This window comes from Zosterops lateralis, assembly GCF_965231275.1.
Source record: "Zosterops lateralis genome assembly, chromosome: 12".
NCBI classification, from domain to species: Eukaryota; Metazoa; Chordata; class Aves; order Passeriformes; family Zosteropidae; genus Zosterops; species Zosterops lateralis.
Window position 1 is genome coordinate 16,245,321 of NC_139772.1, and position 26,685 is coordinate 16,272,005.

Genomic DNA, 26,685 nt, shown 5'->3' on the forward strand with positions numbered 1-26,685 from the left:
CCTTCTTATTCAGCAGATAAAGAAATTCCACAGCAGATGCCATTCCCCTCCCTGTCAGCAATAAAATGAGCTTTATGGACTGGAGCTCTGGCATCTTTAGCACATGAGCTCTGTCCTGAGGGCACAGGGACACCCCTCAGCAGAGAACAAAGCACAGTGTCAATGTGGAGCATTTAAGAACAGCACACTCCAAACCTGCACAAAATAACCCTGTGACAGTGGGGAATTTAGAAGTTAAGCCATCTCACAGTGCTGTTAATGCCAAAGTAGCAAATAAACTGAAAATTTGCACTTAGGTTTATTTTGCAATGATTTATCCAGTCATGTACACCTTCAGACACCTCCTGGTAGCAAGTTCTGGAATTTCTATTTCCAAAAAGCTGGAATTATTCCGTATTTAAAACAACACCACCACCACCAAACCAAGAACACATACACAAAAAAATCAAAACAAAACAAACCCACCAAAAACCAACCAACCAAAAAACACAACCAAAACAACAAACCAAAAAAAAAAAAAATCCAACATAAAAAGAGTGCATTGCAAAGCCTCATTCTATTCTGCAGAGTGTGGTCAATTAGGGGGAAGGAAATCTTTGCAACTGAAAAGAAAGTCTTTGTAATTATATCTAATCTCTGAAGAGGCTTTAGATATGGCTTGTAGAAGACATGCCATGCAATTAAAAATACAACTTTATCAGCATTACATGGATTCTGGGATTAGCAGGTATTCCTTGCTGAACTGATTACTAACAGGTAAGCAGATATGCTGTGCCAGTAGCAGTGTAAACTAAAGAGAACCAGAGGCTTAGAAAATAATGTTTATTAAAAGTTGCCCAAATCTTCCTGACAGCACTCCACATATCCTAAAAAAAACCTGTGAAGCTTTCTCAATCCTTTAAACACTGAGCATGTCCATGAACATTGTTCCTCTACCCAAAATTTTCAACAGTTCAATTAAAAAAAAAAAAACAATTTCATACCATCAGATGAAGCGTGAAAACCTGTATTTAGTTAATTGCTTTTTAGACAGAGAGACAGAGGTGCTGGGCAATATGAAGGCAATTTCCCTGCAGCTAAAACTTATATTTCAAGAATAGAAACGATTCTTTTTACAGAATGAATATTCCAACCTTTTGTGCTGGCCCACATTTTGAGCACTGGCATAATGGATGGCAGAATTCTGGTTTTGATGTAGTGGCTGTGTCCTCCTCATCCTCCAAGTCCTCTTCCATCCATTCCAAGAGATAACGGACCTGGCATAAAAAGCAAGTCCTTCTTTATAGAGTCCAGAAGTTCCCTTCCTACCAGATCTGCATGTGGACAAGCCAGATTTGACAAACATACACTTGTGAGTTTCTCAGGGAGAGCACACAGCTACCTCCTGCCATCAGCTGCCCACAGGCCAAATTAAAAAATCAAGGGTTATTGTTGACAAAGCAGCTAGGAAGTTCTCCAAGCACAGCAGTGAAGTGATTTATAGATGACTTCCTGCTGCCTAGTCACAACTTCAATGTTCACCCACTCTCAAACACTCCAAATCCTTTTAGCTCAGATGATTTGTGCCAGCTCATACCAATGTGAATTCTGTTTCATCTTTGGCTTTAAAGAACATAAGGAATGACAAGGATGACAACATTTAACTGATATCCAAAACTTTGCAGGGGCACTGACTTTCCTTAGGCCTGTCACTTCTCAGGAGTTGGACAGTTTCACTTTTTCCTCAATGTACAATGCCTCAGTTTTGAGAGAGAGGCCCTTCAGTGAAATCTTAGGGCTCAGGGTATTCATGTGCAACCTGCAAACGGTGATGCTTAGGGCATGTAAATTTTACATTACATTTCATTCAACAACAACAACAACAACAAAAAAGCCATTTAAGCAGAACATTTTTATCCTAAAATTCATTAATCTACATTTCACTAAAGACATTTTAGAATCAGCAATGACTGTATTAAGTTTCTATTACTACTGGAGCAAGCCAAGAGCTCTACAGCTGCTAGTCCAGGAGAATGGGGATTTCTGAGAGTTTTCTCCCACTCTGTTTATTCTCACACTTGTCACAGGTTCTGCTCCTCACCACTGAGCTCTGGGAAAACAACACACCCATGTCCTATCCACTAAAACACATGCAGCTACAACAAATCCTAGGACAGCCAGGAAGGGCCCTATACCTGATTCTGAATGGTAACATAGTTGAGCCTGAAAAGAGAGGCTTTTCACAGAATATTGCTTTCCCTGCAAATTCCATTTTGTTCTCTGAGTAAAGGAAATGTTCTCTCAAGCCTTCTTAGGGAAGGCCAGCTCAGCAAAGCTTTACTACTTTGCTACATTTGCACATGTCTAAAATAAACAGAACTGTCACTTCACTTCCCCCCTTCCCTGCAGACTCACCAAGACTCACAACCAACTTCCTCCTCCTCCTGTGACAGCCCAGTACTGCTGTTCTCATTACCCAGTGCACAGCTCCCAACACATTGACAGCAGTGTCTCCCAAAAACCTGAACACACTACTCCTGTGCCTATCTCTTTATAATTACACTGCAGGAGCCGTTCTTCTCGGTTTAAAGGTATTTTTTTGTCAAAATTTTAGCTGTACTTCCAAGCAGACACACACTGAACCACCTGAGGAGATTGTCCAGTCCCATGTGCCAGGTAACTTGTCACCTGAAAGGTTCTTGACACAGCTGGGTTACTTTGGAATACTCAGCTGAGCACTCTGAGTCCCTGTATCCTCACTCCAACCTTTCAGCTGCTCCACAGCACTTATTTCAGACAAGAGATTTGCTTTCTTTCTGTGGTAGTTTTGCATATATCCTTTCCACTGGACAGGCTGGATACAAGGAGAGCACCAAATCCAGTAGCTATGCTGAGACCACATCAATCACATCATAATTTTTATTTTTTTAAACTCTTCCAGTTTCTTCCACTTTGTTAATGCCTCTTCTTGCAAAGCTCAGCTGGCTGTCACAGCAAAAATCAACAGCAGCCCTAATGACCTGGTTGCTGCGGCTGTTCCTATGGAGACAGACCTCAGGCTGTCAGAACAAGGTCAGAGATTTTTAATACCCATGTTTTTTTAATAGATAGATCTGTAACCTTTATCCATCCAGTTGGATGATTCTCCTTCTATGAACTGCTTCACATGAACTTCAGTAATGCAGACAGTAAAGCCACAAAAGACAGGGTGATCCTGTCATCTGAATGCAGACTGGATTTCTGTAAGCTTTTCATTGCTGGTATCTGTTGAGCAGTGCTAGATAATAATTTTCCAGCAAGTTATAGCACTGTGTTTAATATTCTTGATGAAGTTTGGATTTTCACAAAGTGGATGAAAAAGTAACTGTAATACATGCACACACTGGCCAGGAAGATGGCAAATATCACTACTGTTACTGCTTCTGGAAATGACTCAAGGGCTGGCTTGGAAATAATTACTTGTATTAAGTCACATTGTAACCCAGGATAATGATACATACTCAACAACTAAACAGCTCTTTGTTCTATCAGCTGATAAATTATTTTTATCATCTCAGTGGAATAAAACATAAGAGAAACAGTAGTAACATGGCACATATTTTGTAACATGGGTTTTCTGTTTTCTGATAACTCTATGAGGCTTCATTGGCATTTGTAACTCATGGTACACACCAAATCCAAACAGAACATGCACCCAGCAGGGCAAACCTGCATTCTCACACAGCTTTATGGTTTTGTTCTGTGAACTACAAGAAAAATCAAGAAATCTACAGCCTTATACACATTTCCAAAAGCAAAACTTCTAAAGATTCCTATATCATCTTCAATTTTTCAGTAGAATGACATTGGAAACATCTTATTTTTTAAGGAATAAAGGCAATAATAAATAAAAAAATAGTCAGGACAGGTGATATCATAAATTACAGAACATCACCTCTGAAACTGGTATTATTACAGCCATCAGCTGTCCATGTGAAGTGAAATCCAAAGGACATGTTGTTGTGTGCCCCACAAATAGTGCCTCTGTGCTGACTGCTGTCACCTAAATTTCCTCTTTACATGAGATTATTACCCAAAACATTCTCCACTTGATACTATTTACAAGTAACCCTCAGTTTGAACGAGATAAACTGGAATTCAGTAATATTCAACAGCCACATGAACACTCACCATTTCCAGATCTCCATCAGCAACTGCTCTCAGGAGTTTTTCCACCTATGTATTAAGAAAATTATTTATTTGCTTAGTTAGTATTGTTATTAAGCAGAACACAGAAAATCCTGTGTCCTTTGCCAACCTCCTAAGCTCATGCAGTAGGATTATGGCTGGCCCATTTCATATTTATTGATAAAGTTTTAAAGGAAAAACCTTCTTCCTTTATGAAAGAGAAAATCTGTACAAGGCCTGTGGCCATTTGATGATCTTCTGCCTTGCTTAGGTTAAACAGTACTTATCTAAATTGAGGTTATGTGGCCCACCCATACACAAAGCCATGTAAGATGATATATATATGTATATATTATTATGCTGCTCCAGCAGCAGCTGCCCTGTGCATTTCTGTGTGAACCTAACATTAGAAATCCCTGCTCAAGGCAAATTCCCACCCTAATATACACTAAACTGTTTGGACTCTTGCTGAGCTACTCTATGCTGCCAGGAACATAAAGGATGGGCAGGTTTCATGGTACTATTAGAGAAACAACAGTTTAAGATGGAAAAGATGCTTTCCAATTGTTACTTTTACATCTGCAGTTCACTGGTTATTCCTGTGCTAAGATCCAAACATTTACAAATCCAAATTGAAATTAGCATGAAATCTGTTTTCTTAAAATCTGGAAAGATTTAAATATCAAAGGTGTGCATTAGGACTGTTTCAGCATTATAGCAAATTCATCCAGCACTGTGCTAGAGTCACCCAAGATGCTGCTGTGTAATTACACTTGTTTCAGTAATAAGGAACAACTTGCAAGCTGAAGATGCCACACAGTGACAGCTTCAGTCACATTTCAATCTTCATATGGAAATCACCACCTTGCTGAGGGTGACAGTGGTGTTTGGCAAGGCAAACAAGGAACAACGACACTGAAGCTTGTGCTTTATTGCTCTGATCTCTTTCTTCAGGGTTTTAGATGAAGAACAGGACACGAACAGCTGAAAGATCAGAGGCCAGATTGAATCTCAATTTTTATCTCTTCTCAGGAATATTGCTAAGTTTGCTTTTATTACTACCTTTCTAATACAGGATGAAGGTCCTTGAAGTCATGCACTGGTCACTCCAGGTAGAATCTGATTCTTTCATTATTTTTTTTTTTCTGAACTTTGAATGCCTAAAAGTCATCTGTCTAAATCTCAGCCAGGCATTTGAACTCCCTCTCCAGTAACTACAGAACAGAATGCAGTCAACAAATAACACCTGAGTACAACTCGGGTCAAACTAAGCATGTCTGAAATGAATTCCACTCTGGAGTTAATTTTCCAGCACTGACTAAGGAGGGGAACTAGATGTCTGAAGTGAAGACAACTGTCTTCCAGAATTTGGGTGAGCTGAATCCCAATATCTCCACAAATACAGCCAAAATGGAGTGTACACACTAGGGAGTTCTGTGCCTCCCCTAAACTTCCCCTAATCATACAGAATAATGTCACTGGAGAATGTAAAGGTCTTAAGGATTTTTCAGGAGTCATCATATGCATACAAGATGTCTAACAGTAACAGCACTGACCCACAAGCTCTGATAATATCTTTCCAAAAATAACAACTTTCTTAAAGTACTAAAAGCTGCCTCAGGCCCCAGCAGTGGTACAACATTTGTTATGCAGCTTATAGATAATTTATAAAGAGTACTTAGGCTAAAATGTCTGCTACATGCATTTCCCCCCTCTTTCCAGTTTGTTTTCTCACTCTTCCATGGAACAGAACCTTCCTTTAAACGTAAAAATAGAAGAAACAAATCCACTACAATTCACCTGCCTGGCCAGTTTTTCAGCTGCTGAACAGAAACTGTGCATGGAGATCTTAGTTCCAACAGAGCAAGTCCCAGATTTACAGTCTTGGCTCTTTCACTCTCTCTTTTCTAAGTCAATATAAACAAGCCATTATGACAGGCTCATTTAAGAGTTTAATTCAGTATTGATTAATAAAAGTCTGACTGGATCTCCTTAATCCAAGGTGAAAATTGACCAAAGCAGTTTCCCATTACTTCCAGTGATATTTCCTTCATGGAGCTCTCCCAGCATCAGGCTCTTGCCTCTTCGGGAGCTCAGGTGAAACTTGGCAAACAGGAATGAACTAAAGCTGGATTATAGAGAAGGTCATTAACCCCAAGGACCTCAGGTGTAAGCAGTTTGTAATCTTTTTCCCTGGTTTGAACTACAGTCTTAGCACTTGGGCATGATAAATTTGTTCCTTCAAAGAAAAAGAAATCCTCAATCTACCAGGAGAACTTATTTAGAGTGCTTGACTCTGTCCCAACAGGGAGGTACAGCCCTGCACTGAGCCCCTCACACAACACCTCAAGTGTGAAATCACACTGTCCAGTCAAAATTTGCATCTTTGTGTTTCTTCAGTATTTTTAGAAAACTGAAACTTCTGGCAAGAGAAGATTTTTTTTTAATAGCAGGAAAAGGAAGAATTTGAATGTAGAAGTGACATTGAGAGAAACAAACATACTTAGGAGGTCAATTTAGAAAAAAAAAATGAATAGGCAGACTAGGAAAAATAAAAAGAAGCATCAGAATGAGTGGTGGTATGACAGTCTTGGGAAGGGGTAACAAAGTGTGGATCTGAGATCCCACAGGAAAAAATTCAGAGGAGGCCATCTGGTGTGGACAGAGCAAAATCAGCAAACACACACATGCATGCAAGATATTTAATATATAGTCTAGTTACAAAATTGATCCCCATGCCTGTTTTGAAAGCATGTCTTAACATTCCAGTTTGCTGTTTGCCAGCAGGCCTGTACTAGTCTCTTTTCCCTGACAGATTTTGTAAGCTAACAGAGGTACTTAACTCCTGGATGGGACAGCCAGGTCCTTGGGGCACTGACTGCCTCTGTACTTTGGTAAGCCTCAACAAATTCTCAAATTACATTGTTAACTTCAATAAATATGAACAATTGCTCCAGAGATGGTGTCAATTCTCCCCCAGAAATAACCAAAAGAGCAGTTGAAACCACACAAAAACAAGTGCTCAGGGGCTGAGATGACAAGCCTCTGAAGACAGCAGTTACCATTTTCCAAACCAGACAGAAGGCTATTCCTGAAGAAGCAGTTTAAAACACTATAGTAAATTATCACTCTTTTGGCTTCCTTCACTTTGCTTACTGCCAAAACCTCAGTCTTACCTCTTTATAACTATTCTTTGTTTCCTCTTGCCTTATATCAGTTGATGCTGATGACAGGCTTGAGACAGATGATCCTCTGCTGAAAGTTTCTGCTGAGTGCTGAGGAGACCTAAGTGGTGACTTACAGTTGGGAAAAAAACATATAAAAATTAATCAAACAAACAACCAGAAAAGGTTAAATATCAAATTAAGGAGGTTAAGCATAGGCAAGGAAGAGTTTAGCAATGGGCTGTTACCTCAGAAGCACTCTGTCCTCTTTCAAATGTTAGGTAGTTTAATTCCATCAACGACAAAATCTGCATGAAAATATTAAAGAGAACCAGTGTAACTCCACTTATAGAGGAATCTACTGACTGAAACACAAATTAGCTGACAACCTACTAATTAGTAACAGATTAAGACTGAGCAGATTAAAAGTATCCATTTACAAGTTCAAGTTCATCCTACAGAGTGTATTCCTGCTGCTGGACTTAAAATGGGATCGTTGTTCCTCGGAGTGGAACATACATTTTCTCTTTAATACTGAAACCCTAATGGCAGTGAACATCTACACCTCTGTGGTGTTGCATCAGAAAGAACTCAGGCTGGAAGATAAAGAGGAATACCTTGGAATTTAATGCACACTGCAGGGAAGTCTCTTTCATCCGGTTCTGGATTTCTGGGTTTGCCCCATTTTGCAAGAGCACTTCAATGATCCCTTGATAGCCCCAGCGAGCAGCAATGTGCAGAGGAGTGTCTCCCTTCTCATTGCCAATATCCAGCCTGCAGGAATGCACATCATAGTACACCAAAGCCTTGACACACTGGGAAGAAAAGGAAAGCTATCAATAAATCATAGTGTTGTGTCTCAGTTCAACAACAGGCACAATCCTAAAAGGTTTGTTTTTATTGCTGCTCATGAAACCCATTACCTAAAGAGCAGGCTTTAGTGGCTCAGTGCCATTAAATAAAGAGTTAAATAACTATATTTGCAAAGCACTGCTATCTTCAATGTGAGCTCACATTAAAAATTGCTACGAACTACCAAATAAAGTCCTCATTTAGAGCATTAAACAATTTAGCCTTCAAATATTTTTATTTACTTTTTAAAATATGTAAGTTCAGTGCTAATTTGCATCAGTTTAATTCCATTGCATTAGAATGCCCATTTGGTTTGTTACAAAACAATTACTTACATCCTCATGACCGTAAGTGCAGGCTAAATGAAGTGGAGTATTTCCATTATTGTCCTGAACATCAGTACTTGCCTTGTAGTGCAATAAGAGCAGCTTAAAAGAAAAACAGAAGTAGACATTTAAGTAACTAAAAAATTAATGTGCAAACAATTATTGCCCTGCAGATTCCTTTAGGGTTCTGGCATGATGAAGCATTTCATGAGACACTAGCTCTGCCTCCTGTTTCAGACACCACCCTCTTGGCACTGTAGCACTGTTTGTGCCCTACCCTGAGAATCAAAAATCTCTTCTTACATATTCAGAATTTTAATGGAAAAAAATGAATTCTCTACTGCAGCAAACACTGCAATATATTCACTACATCATCTACCTCACATTTCAAGAGCCTATGCCAGTGAAGACAGCTTAATTTCAACAAAGCTCATTGAAGAATATCACATATATTAAATTCAAGTAGACAATAATTACACAGTTTATCCTAAACACAGTGTGAAGCATTTAACTCAGCCCAATGACTGCAATGGTTGCTCTGTCTCAAGAAGGAGCAGAGATGCTCTCCATTTGTATTATGTATTGGACATTTGTGTTAATAAAGTGGCTGAATTATGAGGAATGCAAAGCTGCCAGCTGGTTATTACCAATGGCTGAAAACCTTGCAGAAGAAAAAATAAAATATCTTGCAAACTACAATGATGAAAGATCCTCCATTCTGACAGCTTAGCCAGTTCTGGTAAAAGCTCCCCAGAAGATCTAAATGACAGTAACAGTACAAGAGTTTAGTAAGAGTCATGTATTTATTATTTAGGTGAGGTGTTGTGCTTACTGTAACATTTTGATATCCCTTCTGACAGGCGAGGTGAAGGGGAGTTGAACCGTGGTAATCTGTAGCATTGACAGTGGCTCCTTTGGCTACCAGTAAATCCACTAATGAAGTTTGACCTTGGAAAACAAGCATTCAAAGAAAGGGGTAAACTTTGCACAGGAACACTGCTAGCTTTCAAATTCAAACTGTGAATATAAACTAAGCTACCCTGCATTTCTGCATACTGGGTTTCCATATACAGCATATTCACTGCCTTGGTGTTTGGGGCTTTTTGTGGCAGATTATTCAAAGTCAAAGCCCTCTAAAAGAACCTCCACCTAAAAGCAAGTTATATTTGTATCCTAGGAGTAACATAAAAATTTATTTAGATTCAATATAATAACAAAAAATGAAATTATAAATAAGAAACCACCCACTAAGAAAGTAATACAGCTCCTAATAAAAGGAAGATCAATTACATAATGAACAGTACAATACAGGTGTTACAGATCTACAATGCATAGCCTGCTGCAGGAAAGAGAAAAGTTGTCTCTCAATCTGCCAGTCCTTTAAAACAAGACTGGTTTCTGAGGACACATTTTTACTTTTTCAAAGCTGAAGAAAGCACCACTGTGGTAATTACTACGGCAAAAGTAAACAGCAAACAAAGAATAACTCAGCCATAAGAAACTGAGCTTAAAAGAATGTACAACAACTTCAGTCTGTGCTCAGATAGAAACAGCAAAGTTTCAACAGCAAAGAACTAAAAAACCAACTTAATGCAGAATTCCAACTTGAATACAAAGGTGGAAAACAGGCTGACCTAAAGATACAGGAGCAGGAGGAGCAGGAAACACTAGTGAAGACCAGCAAGGCCACTCACCACAAATAGCAGCAATATGGAGTGGAGTGTATCCCCGGTCATCTCGGGAAAAGGGGGTGATAATGGAAGGGTCATTCAGTTTCCTTGAAAACACAAGGGTTTGAAAGCAGCTGGATTATCCAGGTAGTGGTAGGAAGGAGGAGAGAAAGGGAAAAGCTGCCAAGGATGACAAAAAACTGATTTTGGAACTCTATATCCTTTTACACTGACAAATGATTCCATACAGAACTCTACATTTTCTTAAGACAAGTGGGTCAGTCCCAGATCTCTAAGTTTGATTCAAGAGAAGAAATACCTTGTTTACCAAAGGACACACAGGCTCCATCACAGAACAGGTGAGTTACAAAGGATTCTGTATGCTCCCAATATGCCTTCTGTTTTTTCAAACTACACACACACAACATCCCAAAGTGCTACCAAATTCCTCTATAACCCAAAGCAGCATACTTTCTGAAGCAAATCTTAGCTAAAGGCTTCTACACAGCTTTCTATGCATTTGTGGGGTGAAGAGTGCTCACCCAGAAACCAGCTTCTCGCATTTGTCACAGTAACACAGTGGGTGACACATTTTCTGTACAGTGTCCTTATCACTGTCACCTTGACTTAGCAGCCGCTCCACTTCCTCCTGATCACCTGAAGCAATGTGCTACAAAAAATAAACCAAGAGAAGAGGGGATGAGAAACCAATAGAGAAGGCCTCTCTTTAAGAAAAAAAAAAAAAGCCAAGAGTAATTTACTGAAGCACAAGATGAAAGGAACCAATTATGAAAGACGTATTCAAACATTAGAAAGCAGAAATGAACAATGTCACAGCACAAAACCCCCTAATGGGCACTCAGCATTAAAAGAAACTGTTCTTGGCTTACTTCACTTTCTATAAAAAAATTAAAACAATTCCTATTGTCCTCATTAGACTCAATCATGAAATTGAGCTCCCTCTGTGCAAAAACATGTCTATAAAATTACTAAGTCTCCAGCCATAAGCTGTGAACACATATAATTAGAAGCTCTGCTTTGTGTCCTTTTATAGGCAAAGTTCTTTTAGAATGACACCATGAAATTAACAGATAATATGAAGTAGCTGTCAGGTGACTACATTTAAATTATTTCAGAAAACTCTTCCAATTTCAAGCAGTAAAAACTGTTAGACACAAGCAGTATCACATCTGTGCATTCAATGGGCCACACAACATCAACAGCATTTCATTCTCATTTGTTTCTATATTTCATATAACATGTGCTGAAATCTGTAAGATTCTATTATGTTAGTAAGGCTTTGGCACAGAAATGTACTCAATTCAAAAGACACTTTTAGCATCTACTAAAACACTTTTCACACTACTAATGTAATTAACCCTTCATTACATTCCAGAAAATTGCAGAAAGGGAGGGATATAAACATGAAACATTCAAATACATACATATTCTGCCATAAAAGTTATTAACCTTAAACAAGCAGTCTATTGGTGCAGCAGACATCTGGGACAACAAGTTCATCCTTTGTCTTAAGAGCAGCTTGTCACACAGACTCTCAGATTCCTGAAAATAAAATAGATAGATAGATAGATAGATTGTTTGATTATCTATACAGTCATTTACAGGCTAAAGTGCAGAACCTTAACAATGGAATTAATTTTAAAAAAATATTAACACTTATTTGCTATATATGAATTATCAGACACATGTAAAATCTGAATCACTTTTAAGGTTTGGATACATAAAAGACTGGCACCCATAGAAATACTAAGCAGATGTTTACCAGAATATTCCTTTACTGAAATTCACTGTGAATCAATATTAATGAAATTATGGCTGTACTATCTAAAAAAGAACACAGCAAAACTAAAAAATAGATATCAAAGACAGTGTGAACTGTAAGAGGTACAACACAGCTTTCTCAAGAGGAGAAATTAAGACAAATTCACATAAAGGATGTCTACTGACAGCTACTAAAAAAGATGACCCAGATACAACTCTGACTCAAAGAATCCTGAACTCTGCTGCTGGCTGAAAAATAAAAGACTGCACCAGGCAAAGCATTGCTCTGCAGCAGACCCATCTGTGTTGTATTTCCTACTTGGTTTGAGCTAAGCAGAGACAGCTGCAACCCTTGCATCAGTACTTAATTCTGTGAGACGGCTAAAGATACACTTCAGGATGCACTAAAGAATATAAATGCCTCTAAAAGCAGGTGAAAATGATAAATTGGAGTTGGATTTTGAGATGGCAGCTGACCCTCCCACGAAATAAAATAACCTAAGGAAAACACTTTCTAAGAATGCAGATGGAAACTTCTGCACGTGGTTGGTTCTGATCCACAGCTGCTTATGGTTGGCAGTGGTGCTGTTGTAGGATAATGGCTCTCCAGAAATGGAAAGACTTCAGCCTCCATAAAACAGAAAACCACTGCATTTAAGACACACACCCATGTATCAGGCAAACTTCGACCACTCAGGATCTGGGCTATGGCTTATGCAATTAAAGTCTGTCAAGACCAGATGTAAATGAGCAAAACCAGCCTGACTCCACTCTTACATTAGTAAGTCAGCATGAAATTTGAGTCTCATAAACTGCAAATAAACAAGATCGGTTGAGTTCAGACTTTCTAGAAATTAGCCTATTCATGTTTCAAAATCAACACAGATGCCTCTCACAAAGCTGTCCAAAAAAACTCTTAAGAGTTCCACAAATAACATCATTAAAAACTTGTTTGTGAGGTCTGGAGATGAAAGTTTTTCTCTGTAGTTCACATGAAATTGTTTGTATTTAGATACATGAAGGTGACAAGTATTCACCAATCTTTTCAAATCTCAGTACTTCAGCTAAGGATTCCCAAGCATATCTTCTCAGAATTACAAGGCTTATAACACTAGTCTCCTTGGATAGATTCTTCACTATGAACAGGAATAACTTCCCTAAAAAATATTTGATCAAAAATATAACTGCTGGTACAAGTTCCTAATGTCTAATCAGAATTTCTAGTGTGGATGCTCACAGACAGCTTTATACTTCCACTGTGGAGAATCTAAGTAACCATTAGCAAGAACTACTGTAGAGCTGCTCCTTCCACAGTGTGTGTCATCAAGAGAAGTGTTCCCCAAGTGGAATCATTATTTTAAGAAAGTCACATGAGACAGCAACCCTAAAGTAGCAGTATTATATATTTATTATGTAAATCAAAATAAAAAGAGCCCAGGTGAAACCACCTGTCTTCAATAGTGAAATATGGAATGACGAGAGTCAGATATTCACTGAAGGATTAAGCAAATTTGGGCCTTCAAAGTCAGAACTCACTTGTACCAGCTTTACTAACAACCCAAGAATCTGTATTTCTTTTCAAAAGAGATTGCTTTGAGTGGAACTTTCAGGTACTTTAAGTGTATGTTGTCTAGAAAATACACCCCTAAACATTAATAACCTTTTTTATCTAATATTACAATGTTTAGAAAAAGGCAGTTATTGTACCTGAGTGTACTTGTGTAATGATCTATACCAAGTCATTCTCACAGAGTACAGCTGATGACTTGGAGGAAATACAGGTGGCAGAAGCCAGGAGAAGAACTCCTGAACACAAACTAAGGCTAATGAAGTGTTTGGTGGGGAGGGGGAGTAGGGATCATTGCCCCATCTCAAGCTCTTCTTATTATACATGAAACAAAATACTGCCTATTCCCTCATGGCTGCCTCTGACTCCCTATTTTTTTACACCTCACTTGGACCCTCTGAACTAGAATCTTACCACACATTAGCTGTGCCTAGGAATGAGCTAATATCCAATACTTATTAACAGGAATTCTAATTGAATGATGTTGACAATTCAGAAAATAGAACTGACTCTCTCATGCCTTACAGGCTCCTCTCTTCCCCACAACCAAAGTGTCTCACTAAGACTTGCATGACCTTGGGTGAAGGGATTTGGCAAGAAGTCCTGAGTGCAATTCACTTACTGACATGAGGGTGAGAACGTGCCCATTATCCCACAGGGTACATTAGTTCCCTGCTGAGTTTCTTTCTGGAGTAAGCTTCATTAGGGATTGGACAGCAGCATTACTCAGCTGCCAGCAGCTCCATCTGAAGCCAGCTATAAAATTAAGCATAACCACATAAGGGGCTGTAATGAAGCCCCAGGGCACAGCAATGCTCCTGCTCACTTCAATCCCACACCCCCTTCCAGCACAATCTGGAGAAGGAAATCACAGGGCAGCAAGATGACAGCTGCTGCTGCTGCTTCAAGTTCATCTCCTTTACCAGAGATTAAAGGAAATATCTCAACTGGTAACTTTACAAAGGGAGAGCAATGCTCCTCCACCTCCACACTATTCTTTTTCCATTTCTGTCTCATAGTCTCTCTCCTCATTGTGTGCCACCTTCTCCTACCCTGGAGAAAAGGGTGGTCTGGCTCTTTCCTTTCCAGCTGTGTTAAGGGCAAGTTGTCCCTCACTCCACCCTCAGGGTTCTGCTGCCTTCCAGCCAGGCTGAATCCAAGGAAAGGCAATGCAAGAGGACTTTGTGTTGCACATTCACCCTACAGTGATAAAGTTCTCTAGGTCTGGAGCTGATCCAGTTGAAGTATGGGCAGAAACACTTATGGCTTGCTCTTCTCATGGTGCAGACACTGAAGATCTCATTTAGACTTCTCAAATACATAGTTTATCTTATCTTTCAAGACACGTGCCTCCCAAAGAAATATAGTACCATAATGGAAGTGGCACTTCAGTTACAACACTTGAATGCAATCCAGTATAAAAGCTGCTATCCTTGGCTACACCAAGAGGGATAGGCCTTTAACAGGGAAACAGTCTTTATTCTGGAAATTTAAGAGCAGTATATTCTGTCTTAGCTTGCTGGTGTTGTTGTGGAAGACAATTCTGCTTTGGTTTCACTTTTCTTTCAGAGCACCAGCTTTGCTCTTTGTATATTGATTGTGAATGACAGCCAAGTGACTGCAGGAAGCAAAATCATATAACATGTTGTTTCTTTTAAACTAACATTTTTATTTTTTTGAATATAATTCAATTACAGACAAGAAATACCACTCTTTACACAATACAAAAGTGTTGTTTTTTGATTTGAGGGTTTTTTTTGGTTTTTTTTTGAGTGTACAAAACAAACTTGCACAGCAAGTTCATGGGAAAATCCCAGAAAAGCACAAAACCAAAAACAGCAAGAGGCCAAAATGTTACATTAAGTGCTCTTAAGACTGTGCTCCAGGTTGTCCCATCCCAAGCCCTGCACACTGAACCATTATTCTGGCCCCTGCAGTTAAATTCCAGAGTTTTGCAGTTGGACAGGCTGAGACACATTGAATTCACTCTGGTTCCAAGTTCACTTCTTTTGACTTCCACATCAGCTCAGGAAAACCTAGTTATACAACAGCAGAAAATTTTACAGGAGTGGTAAGACTGGATTCCTTGACTAAATAATCTACAAAGTTCTTAAATTATAGAAGTTTCTGAAGTCACATTAGCATCACCCTTGAGTAGCCTGCAGGGATTGACCAGATTGACAGCAGGCCTAGTTGCCCAGCAGGAAATCTCTCATGCATCCACAAATTTTCTGCCCCTGCCAGGTTAGAGATCCCAAGAGCCAAATTTAACCTTCAAACAGCACCTTATCACAGCCCTGCACCCCCTCCAAGCATCAATTCAGTGCAGCATTGTAACCTGCACTACAAACACATGGAATTTTTCTAGTATGAAGATTTACTGAATAATTCTAAATTACACTGCTATCTCCATTCTGCTAGCACAGCTAAGTTCTTTAAAATTACACAAAAAATTAAGCTGTGCCTCCTCCCAAGTACTGCACTGCTTTCAGAATCATGGTAGAATACAAACAGTAAATTAACATACTGGAGACCCATCTGTAGAAAACAGTGCTGTCATTTTTCATCTAACCATATGAAGAGGCAGACTTGACATTTAAGTACTTCCTCAAGAAGTATACAATGAACAAATATTGGTATGCAGTTAGGAGTTCATTATAATCATTCCGGTAAATTTAGTATTTGCTTCAGATAGTCACCTCAACTCTGTTTTTTAAGCAAGAAAAGGAAATTCTCACATTAGTTATTTGTATCCCCTGGCTGGACTTAAACCCACAACAGTACACAGAACTACAAGTTATCGTATACAAGCTACAAGGCATTTGACAGGCTTTAAAAGTAGCTTACTGTTGATCTGTCAGAGAGGTTGCCTTGTCGTATATATTCTATTGCAGCCTCAATGGAGGTCAGGCAGTATCCCAGCTCATCCTTCACTGAACTGCAAAGCCTGAAGTTCTTTATGTAACTCAAATTGGCCATCCTGGAGAAAAACAGAAGTTAAAGCCGTGAACCACTAAAACTAAGACACCAGCATGGCACATTGCAGCTCATCATAGGCAATCCAGGCAGACAATAGGTGTGAGCTGGGAAAAAGCTTCTAGAAAGCTTGTTAGGCCAGCACCATGGCTGTTCTGAGCTCGTAGAGTGATTAGAAATCTACTCATCTCTTAAATATTCAATGAAAAGTTATTGACTGGATACAAGGAATACAAAGGATGCGATAAGGACAATAGTGAGAGATTAACATCTTTGAAGTGAGTGAAGCAATGCTGCAAGCACCATAAGCACCACAGTGACAGCTACAAGTTAAAGGCCAAATGCTGATCTCTGAGATCCAGGATGTAACAGCACTGAGAATCAGTTCAGGTGCAGCTGGGAGGTTTAGACAGACTTGTACTGAAAATGAAATGAGGAGACTATGGTGCAGGCTAGCAGGAACTAATTAAACATTCACATCTAGTTCCTCTGTAAGAAATGCACCAAATCTTGAAATGCATCAAGGTGTCACAGCTCCCAACACAGATGAGAGAACCACTGTGAAGGCTGTACTGACACACAGATTTGGTCGAGAAATGGCCTCCCACTACAACTATTTTCTAGGCTGCGAATCAAAACAAAGGCACACTCCTGTATATTAGTTATACATATAACACTTCTTCGCTATTTGTCCTATAAAATATTTTCTGCATTTCAACAGGACCTCTTAAACTTTCAGGAAGTTATTACATTTGTCCCTACAGCAGCACTACACAAGATGGTAGGAAGGAGTTCTGTATAGCCAAAACAGTTACATACCAGTTTGGGATTTCTGTTTTTACAAGCAAATACAGCAAAACAGAGAGAAGATCATCTGCACACATGATTTCCATGTTAACTAAAAAAAGAATTCACATTTGGTATTAGTCATGTCACGGTTCAAATCAAGAGCAATAACTCTAAAGTTCTGCCTCTTAAGACTAAAGGCCAGCTCTACTAGCAGAGAATGCATGGAGAGCCCAGGGCAGGGCCCCAAATGTTCTCAATCTCTCACTGAAATAGTCTGCCAGCAGCAAACAGATACAGTTGGTGCAGTACACACTGCAATATTTGACTAGCATCCCTCCCTTCCCACACAGCAAAAGCCAGTGCATTAGTTCAAGAGTTCTGAAATTCTTGAGGGCAAAGACTATGCTCAAAGTTGATATATTTTCCCATAACCTAGCAGTCCTCCTAGAGAAAAGAAGAGATGAAGTAGGGAAAGCACAAGTTCACTGTGTTACTACTCTATTTGGTTTGTAGAAGTATCTTCTCTTTTCAATGCCAAATTAAGCAGATTGTTCTTTTGTATCACAGAATAATTTCTGTAATCCACAGCAGCACATTTGTTTGGCCCCACCCAACAGTGCATTGTGCAAAAGATGCATCTCAAGAATATCTGTTTCAAGATGCCAAGGGGAGCATGGACAAATACACAAGAATGACCTAGCAGCAATCTCCAGTGTTTAGAATGGATCGCCCTCAGTGTCCCGGCAGATGTGAGCTCCCTACATGTCCAAGCTAAAACACACACAAGCCAACCCAGTACTCCACCTCAGCCCACAGGAACCAGTGCTGACACATATACCTGACTTCCTTTCCCTTTTGCTCTGCTCAGAGACCTTGGAGACTCCAGCCCAACTGTGTTTGATCCCCAAGCACTATCCAAACAATTGTTTATATACTGAAATGCTTTGTGTGTGCTGGTAAAGTTTAAAATTATGAACTAACTACTGACCTCTTTGGCTTGGAGACTGCATAATAATTTGTACGACTTTACGCAGACAAAGTAGCTTCTGTTGAGGGGAAGTGCATTTGTTCAACTGACCCAGTTCTCGCTTTGCACGTGGGATATTAAAACTACAAAATAATTAGAAAGGAATGATTAGCATAGAGTTCTTCTGCAGGATGCCCAAAGCCCAACTTATTCAGAGCTGAATTGAAGAATGGTTCCAAAATATTCCCACTTCTACTCCAAGTGCACCTACATTTGCACCTGTAGATGGCTTAAAAACATAAAAGTAAAGGAGACAACATCAAGGCAAAGATTATCCTCATATGACACTTGCAAAGCTTTGATTTTACATCTCAAATTAAAATATTAAAAAACTTGCTGTGTCTGAAGGAAGACACTTTTTGGCTGGCATAATCCTGTTTAAGACAGGATCTCAGCGACTTTTCAAAGAATCAACAGTTATCTCTCTCACCTGAACTCAGGCTTCACTCCAATGTCTTTCTGCTGCAGGTCTTGAAGGCTCCTCGTGATTTTATTAAAATCAGCATCCTAATTAATAGAAAGGCAACAGGTTTTAAAATGCCTTAGATGAACATCACTACTAATATGTAACAATCAAAGAAACTTACCTCACTTGCCTCAATGGTCCCCACATATTTGAAGACAAGATCATAAATAGCATGATGGATATACATCTGTAGAAAAAAACCCAGTATTTTAGGCATGAAAAGGAGAATTAAAAACAGCTTGCTGTTAATTATTTTCCTTCATTTCAGATGCTTACTTCAACTGCTTGTTTGATCAGATTCATCTGCTCTTCTTGCTTTGCAAGCATCTTCTAGAAAAGCAAAGCCATAAACAGCAAGAGAAAGTCAGATAATTTATTGCTTAAGTAACACTCTACTACAGATTTAGGGGAGTAAGTCTTTACCAAGTGTGAATCTCTCAAAAGATGCTGCAGACATTTGGTATAAAGTGCATTGACAGAATCCTAGGAGAGAGAAAAGATAAAAGCCATCAGATTCAGGCTAATGGGACTGGTAGGAAAAAAAGCCTAAATAAGTAAAGTCTTCCCTATCTCAACAGTGTACAGTATGGTAAGAGCTTTAGCAATAATAATTGGATTTACCAAACAGCTCAGATAGTGAAATTCTTAAATGTCAATTACCACTTCTCCCTCCTCCCCCTTTCACAACTCTAGGCTACTCTGACCCAGAAAAGCTCAATAAGGCAAAGATAAGAGCAGCAGTGAAGCGAATGATATTCAGCAAATTAGACACCAGGAAGGAAGATACTGACTATGTAGTGGCGGAGGCTTTTCCTTTCGTGTTCTTTAAATGTTCTACAGAAAGATCCTATGTATTTATCAAGTCTCTCACAGTGCCTTCCCAAGAACACTCTAACATCTTCAATGTTTTTAAGAAAATAGGAGTTTGATGAAGCTGTAGATTCACCTAAAATAAAAGCCAAGAATTAACACATAGGCTTAATATGTATGTATGGTAAAATACATTTTGTCCCTACATATACAGCAGCTTGTGTTTACTGAAACATGAACTCAGCTCACAGCACCTTGAACTAGAGGTATTGCCTCTAATTAAAACAATTTAATGTGCCACATTTGAGCAGGCTCCTCTGCTTTTTATGTCAAGTATTTATTTGGAATAGCTAAAATAGATTTCACTTGTTTTTTTTACACTGGGATAATTTATTACCACATGCACTCAGCTTATGAGTTGTATAAGTCAAGCTTGAAAGCAGAAGAAAAGCACATTACAGTGTTGACAGAGTGCCCATGCAGGAAGTCAGGGTGCTTTAAGTGAGCTGCAAAAATCCCATCTTGGACTTTTACATAAGCTATTCTTTATTTAGACACGCTTTCTCTGGATGGGCGAACAAAGTTACAGGAAGCATCATTAAAGCAAATCCACTTTTCTTCTGAATAAAACAAATGAATCCCTCACTTAGAATTTAATTTTTTTTCTAAGCAACTCTTTCATCTGCAAAGGCAGCCAGCTAATAAGAGGCTTAAATAATTCTTTTCAAATTACTTTTGAAATGAGAAACTCCTTCACTTCTGAAAGACTGTGATATAAATATACTAATGGCTATAAAGAATATCACAAGAATAATTTTTGAGCTATACATTAACACTTATAGAATTAAAGACTACATGAATGGCAGCTGGGTTGTTTTGGTTTTTTTCAGAAAGTTTTCCATACTTCCCCTCACAGTACTACTTTCACACTACCCTAGTACTACTTCTCTTTGCATTCACTTATATCAATTATTCTTATATATTTAGGAAGACTGATGTTTTTATTTCAGAAAAAGCTGAAGCTTCTAAGCTTCTTAAGGAGCTTCTCTTCTTAATTAGTAAACAGAGATTGTTACACAAGTTCACATGGACATGCTGTTAACCATCACAGTATTGACAGTGGTCTGGAAAATAGTGTCACAGCCTTAAGGAGCACTTCCAGTGCAGGAAAAAAATTGAAACATTCAACATTGTAAGTTGGGTCACCACCAGGAGGTTGCTACCTAACTCTGCCATACAACTTCTTTTCCTCTACAAAGTTAGCACGAAAATTTACCTCTCCAGGGTTGTGTTTTTTTTTTTTTTTGTGCATCCACCTTAAATCTCAAGACACACATGATCACATTTAGGATTAAATCCCTTTTTTAAGCAGTCAGCACTAAATTGAGCACGGCTAAGAAAAATCATGCTGTAATAAATATTCCACAGATGATTCTTAATTTATGCCCCAGTCTCAGCATTAGTTTTCCTGGAAGCAACTTGATATTTCTCTGTAGCAGCACACCAACATCTGGCCCAGCAAGCTCATAAATGCCAGGGGCTTTTAACCAAGCCAACACTTTCCAGAGTGAGTTTATTAAGCAACATTTATTAAGCACATCAAACAATAATTTGTTCACTGTGCAAAGGCACCAACCAAACTGACACCAATACATACTTGAGCTTCCTGTTTTTTCCAATGGATGAGCTATGCACAATATACTAAAGCTTTCTTCTTTTTCATTGTAAAAGGTTTCCTCAAAGAGAACAGGTACTGAGAGAGTGCAATTAAATCCAGCTCCTAGAATTATGAGGTTTCCTTGTATGAAGATCTCCTGAAACAAAACAAGGAGCAGATCAAGTGTGAAACTCTGCCAGAAAAAAGTTACTCTTTGGCTTCTGCCTTGCATAGTTACATTTCCAAGGGAGAGAAGAGAAACTTGCAAGGCAAGAAAGCTCCAAATTGGAAAAATTTCACCTTTTCATGCTGTGTTGACACTAAAACAAAGGCTCCTTCATTGTGCAATGGCTGGCAGAACCTTGCCTACAGCCACTTCTTTTACAAGTCTACTGCTAGGGGAGGTTTCAGACAATCACCGAGGTCTTGCTTGCAGATTTTAGAGCACTTTTAGTAGAAAGGAAATTAAAAAAAACCAACAGCTTAAGATCAGGACTTAAGCCCAGCCTCAGAAAAGCACCTTGTCTGTATTTCTCACACTTGGCTTTCTTTTCCCCAGCACCTCCAGTGAGGACATCCGGAATAGGAAGATCCAGATGGCAGCCTGCAAACTATCTCTAGTGTAGGCTGTATGTCCAAGTTCTCAGACTGTACTGCAGAATTAGAAATTAAAAACCTGGGATCCTGTGCAGTGTCAGCCCTGTTTGCCTCTCCTGTAACCCTCAGTTCACACCATCAGTCAGCAGCAGCAGTGAATCACTTACTGGAGAGTCCCCAAGCTACATTCAGATATAAAACAGAAATACCTTTCCATTTAAGGTTTGAAAATTTTCTTCCAGTGGCTTCAGAACATAAGATTCAAACTGGCAGGTAGAAAGACTGTTGCTTGAAAGGCTTCCTTTGCATGGAACTAGCACCTAAAAAAAGTTAAATCAAGCTTTAAAGAAAAATACCATGTATTGCCAGCTATATATCAACACCTCTTGTCCTTAAGAGCCAAGCTATTAAAGCAGGCTTATAAATATTTACGGTAAACATATAGGAACTATAGGTGCTTTTATTTATATAGAAAGGAAAGGTTAGCACTAGACACATTGTGTGATAATTAACCCAGAAATTTCACTTAGTAACTTATCTGAAAAATACTGACAGATGCAACTGAAGTAAACAATACTAAGGGAAGTAAATTAAATTTTCAGTTACTTAGCACCAGCCACAAATTACTTAAAATGACAACAAATCACTTAAAATTAAGCAGCTAATAAGAAAGTGAAGTATATTTTCAAACTCAAACGAAAATCCATCAGAAGGAAAAAGATCTAAGATAAACATCTTGGGTTCAGACCAACAGATTGACAGTTTGGGACAAATTCTTAATTAGAAACAAATTTTATCATCAGGTAACAATAACCTCCATGGTTAATCAAGTCTCCACACACTTAATTGTGAATGAAAATTAATTGCAAAATGGTCAGATTAGTAAATATTAAGGACTGGAGTTTTTATTCCAGGTCAGTTCAATCATTTTATTGTGCTATGTAAACTGCTCTCAAATGAGTAACTGCCTGTCCACCAGGCATGCCAAAAGGTCAATCCCATTTAAGTTATAAACTTGTGAGAGAATATGTAACTTGAGTTCATAGAAAATAAGTTTACTGTGGAGTTTAGAAACAACACCAACCTTAGCTTTTTACTGTATATATATCCATTTATTTTTTTAATATATCAAGAGGTCCATATTAGTAAATAACATGCAACTTAAACTAAAAATTGTTCTGCTTCATTTCCAAGTTCTGTAGGCTTGAACTAATCTTTACATGTTTCATACCAGACATATGGTTTAAATTCAAATAGCTACTATGCAGTAAGCAGCTTTTAAATACACTTTTTCATACTTACAATACCATGGAGTTCTGCAACTTTGCTGCATAGATCAGGACGTCGCTTCTGAATGGCCAAATAAAAGGGATTTTTCAAGATATCTTCATCATACATAGCCATATGGACTTCAGATATTCCAAGGAGATGTTCTAAAACACATATGGAGAATGGCTGATGTATCATACATGGTATCTGTTTAAACATAGTACTTGGGAATACCTAGGGGCAGTTTGATTCTCCTTGTCCAAAAGGAAAAAACAGTTTCAGGTTTTGATGTAAGCAGCCAATGGCACTGCATAACTACTAACTACAGTTACTTAGAAGTAGTTCAGACAGAATATTTTTTCATTATTTTACATTTCCAGTCACACAGTTAACCTCAGTGTCTCCTTAGGCCTTCCAAGTGTTGGAGTCTAACTGTTAATATCAGAGAGGAGAAGTTAAGACCAAAATTATCACCACAAACTAACTTCTGCTGAGTTCTAAAGCCAAGAGACAAAGTAACAGCTTTTTCACAGCAGATTCTACTGCACCACAGGACATTGACGCTTTTGCACTGTGCTCATGTAAGCCTTAAAACTCACCTGTATAAGGATTACTCACACACACTAATGAGACACCCAGACAGTGTAACAGAAACCCTCATGTAAGGCAATCCTCAACTTTCCAGGGAAAGTTAGAGGTACACCAAGGAGATATGAATAGCTATGTCATAATTAAAAAGCCACCATGAAATTTATCATAATTTGTGGTCATCTCTACTCCCATGAAAAGAGCCTCAGTGATTTGAGGTCAGGCTGGTAAGTAACATCTGGCTGAAGAGAGAGCAAAAGAGCAACTGGAGAGTGAAAATCCAACCTGTAAACATTGGAAATGTGTCACTAGGTGTCACAGTGCCCTGGAGAAGATGATCCCTAAGGAATCAGACCTTCACCTGCTCACTTCCTCAGTTCCAATTCTCTGTAACACATCATACACGAGGGCAGGAAAAACCCTAACAAGTCCCTCCTGGAACAGCTTCAGAATTCTTTTTTTTTAACAAGAATTGAGACTAACAGGCATACAAATGCTTAAATAACAAGCTTGCTCTATCTTTCCCCTCATGCAGGTTCCCTTAGTAATCAACAGAAGCTGCACAATTTCCTCATGCAATTGCAGCTGTATATAGTAACAAAGGGTGAGCACAGCCAGAGACTTTATTTGAGCATACCACCCTTACACAATCAGTATCCCCCTGTTTCCTTCAATGCAGAATTATTCCTAGCACATTATTTGCTCAGTGTGAGCTCCCTGTATGGCAGTTTGAGGGAGTGGAAAAACATACCCCCAGTTCCCATCAATTCCAGATAGCCTTTGAGTTTCAGCCGTGCTATCAGCTCATCTACAGCCTGGTAACTGAGCTGGGCTCTGCTCCCTCCTTCTGATCAGGCACAAGCAGAGTTCCCTTAGAGAGCTAAACACAAATACAACCAGTTAAAGCTGCAAGTCATTTCCATTCTACAGGTATCACCAGTTACTTACAGCTTGGACAAGCCCAGCCTGAACCACTGAAGTCTGGCAGTGACAGGTAAGTGCCTCTAAGCAGTTTTTCTGCACAATTCCAGACAAAATTGTCAGTCTGCTTTCAAAGCTTGCAATAGTAAGAGCTTTTATGAAAGACTACTTATCCAGTGCTCCATATCAGCACAGCTATGCAGTTTGCTAACACAATGGGGAGGAAAATGTTTGCTCATTGACACCTTCAGAATACCAACCAAGTTGAGTAATTAAAGACTGTGAACTTAGAAAAAAATACAACTTAACATAGGCTCAACATGAGCCAGCAACCTCCATTTGAAGCCCCAAAACCAATCATGTCCTGGGCTCATCCCCCTGCATGGGCAGCAGGTCAAGGGAGAGGAATCTGTCCCTCTGCCCCACCCAGGTGAGACCCCCTCCTGCAGAGCTGCCTCCAGGCCTGGGGTCCCAGCACAAGGTCCCTGCAGCAAGTCCAGAGGAGGGGGACAAAGATGCTCCAAAGGCTGGAGCCCCTCTACTCTAGAGACAAGCTGAGAGAGCTGGGGGGGGCTCAGCCTGGAGAAGAAAAGTCTCCAGGGATGACTTTACTGCACCCTCCAGTACCTAAATGGGCTGGAGAGAGACTTCAGACAAAGGAAAGAGCTTCCCTCTAAAAGAAGGTGGATTTAAACGATCAAAAGAAATTATTCCCTGTGACGGTGTTGAGGCTCTGGCACAGAAGCTGTGGCTGCCCCATCCCTGGAAGTGTCCAAGGCCAGGCTGGACAGCTCTAGCAGAAGGTGTCCCTGCCCATAGCCAGGAGAGGAATAAGATGCACTTTAAGGATCCTTCTAACTCAGACCAGCCAATTCTATAATCCATGATGTGTCCTACCACAGTGTCTGGGTAAACAGGATGATCACCAGTAATTCCCCCACATGATTACTACAGAGATTGTTTGGCAGGTGGCTGCAATCCAAGTCCAAGCTGTGGGCTTCTTCCCCAGCCAGTGCTGAGGGAAGGAGAAGAGGCAGCACAAGCCCTGCAGCAGGTCTGCTGCAGGAACACAGATCCTCACTGCTGATCCACACCAGGGCTGAGACACACCTTCATAGGCAGGACTAGTTAGCTACAAAAAACACTGCCAGCTGAACCTCTGGCTAGGCCACAATTCCAAGGCTTAATGACTGCAGCTTGCAGTCCAAACATGACTCAGTGACAAATTAGTATATATAAGCAAATACAATTCAGTGTAAGCCAAGCACCAAGCAGGGCTGTATGTACACACACCTGCAAAATACTGTGCCCCAGCAAGACTTGAGAGTCACACATGGTTTTTTTTTTGGATGCTCCTGTCCTCATCACAGGAGATAAACTGACTGGAGCAGAGCCTGAAGTAAGAAAGGCAAAGGAGGCCTGTAAGCAGAATCCAACCCATGAAAGGGAGTGATGTCTATAACTAAGGAACTGCACAAAGCAGGTAAGGATTTTTATCCCACAGGTGGATCAAGCTTTCAGTGAAGGGGATTTTTCCCACATCTAAGAAGGCCTTAACTGAAGGAAACAGGCTCAGGTTACAGACCAGGAACACCTTCCAAAAGGGAAGTTCAGCACATGGTTCACATTGCTTGGCAAAGCTATCAAGTCTCTCATGCTGTAAATCTCAAGAACACGTTAGACAAATCTCTACTAGAAGTGATAGTGGACACAGCAAAGCTGGGAGGGTGGATTACATGGTCTTTTGAGACACTTTCCAAATCCAGCTTTCATTAACGCAGTTGTCCCACTGAGGCAGTTTCAGCTGCCTCTAGTTTGGTGAACTAATGTAACTGTCCAAGCAGCAGAAGATGAGACTGCTGTGATCCTCCCCAAGACAGCAATGGAGAAGCTGTTAACACCACATGCTGTGTCAGGAGGAAAAGCATATTGACACAAGGAGGCAACCAAGCACCAGACTGCAGTGCTGGAACTGCAGTGCACAAATGTCTCTAACAGCTTTATTGCCCATCTTTCAGCCTAACAAATCTTCAAGTCCAAGGACTTCTTCCCATAACAGGAGGGGAAAAGAACACATA

General features: G+C 39.5%; 1 protein-coding gene across 6 annotated transcripts in view; it reads right to left on the reverse strand.

The window, feature by feature from the left end:
* ANKRD27 (ankyrin repeat domain 27) overlaps positions 1-26,685 on the reverse strand; it is a 56,207-nt gene that overhangs the window by 10,444 nt on the left and 19,078 nt on the right. For 4 of the 6 annotated variants that reach the window (XM_083870180.1, XM_083870178.1, XM_083870179.1 and 1 more), the window contains exons 2-22: positions 23,132-23,262; positions 22,039-22,149; positions 21,233-21,389; positions 19,557-19,711; positions 19,189-19,248; positions 19,042-19,095; positions 18,887-18,952; positions 18,730-18,806; positions 18,261-18,382; positions 17,303-17,381; positions 16,355-16,487; positions 11,629-11,721; positions 10,701-10,828; positions 10,183-10,265; positions 9,321-9,436; positions 8,498-8,590; positions 7,928-8,125; positions 7,559-7,618; positions 7,323-7,442; positions 4,150-4,194; positions 1,134-1,256 (exon numbers count right to left, since the gene is read on the reverse strand). In XM_083870180.1, the coding sequence (XP_083726306.1) occupies positions 1,134-1,256; positions 4,150-4,194; positions 7,323-7,442; positions 7,559-7,618; positions 7,928-8,125; positions 8,498-8,590; positions 9,321-9,436; positions 10,183-10,265; positions 10,701-10,828; positions 11,629-11,721; positions 16,355-16,487; positions 17,303-17,381; positions 18,261-18,382; positions 18,730-18,806; positions 18,887-18,952; positions 19,042-19,095; positions 19,189-19,248; positions 19,557-19,711; positions 21,233-21,389; positions 22,039-22,149; positions 23,132-23,233 (2,175 nt within the window). In that variant the 5' untranslated portion in view covers positions 23,234-23,262. Of the gene's footprint in view, positions 1-1,133; positions 1,257-4,149; positions 4,195-7,322; positions 7,443-7,558; positions 7,619-7,927; positions 8,126-8,497; positions 8,591-9,320; positions 9,437-10,182; positions 10,266-10,700; positions 10,829-11,628; positions 11,722-16,354; positions 16,488-17,302; positions 17,382-18,260; positions 18,383-18,729; positions 18,807-18,886; positions 18,953-19,041; positions 19,096-19,188; positions 19,249-19,556; positions 19,712-21,232; positions 21,390-22,038; positions 22,150-23,131; positions 23,263-24,437; positions 24,567-26,685 lie in introns of all 6 variants that reach the window. The other 2 variants (XM_083870176.1, XM_083870181.1) reach the window with 1 other exon arrangement.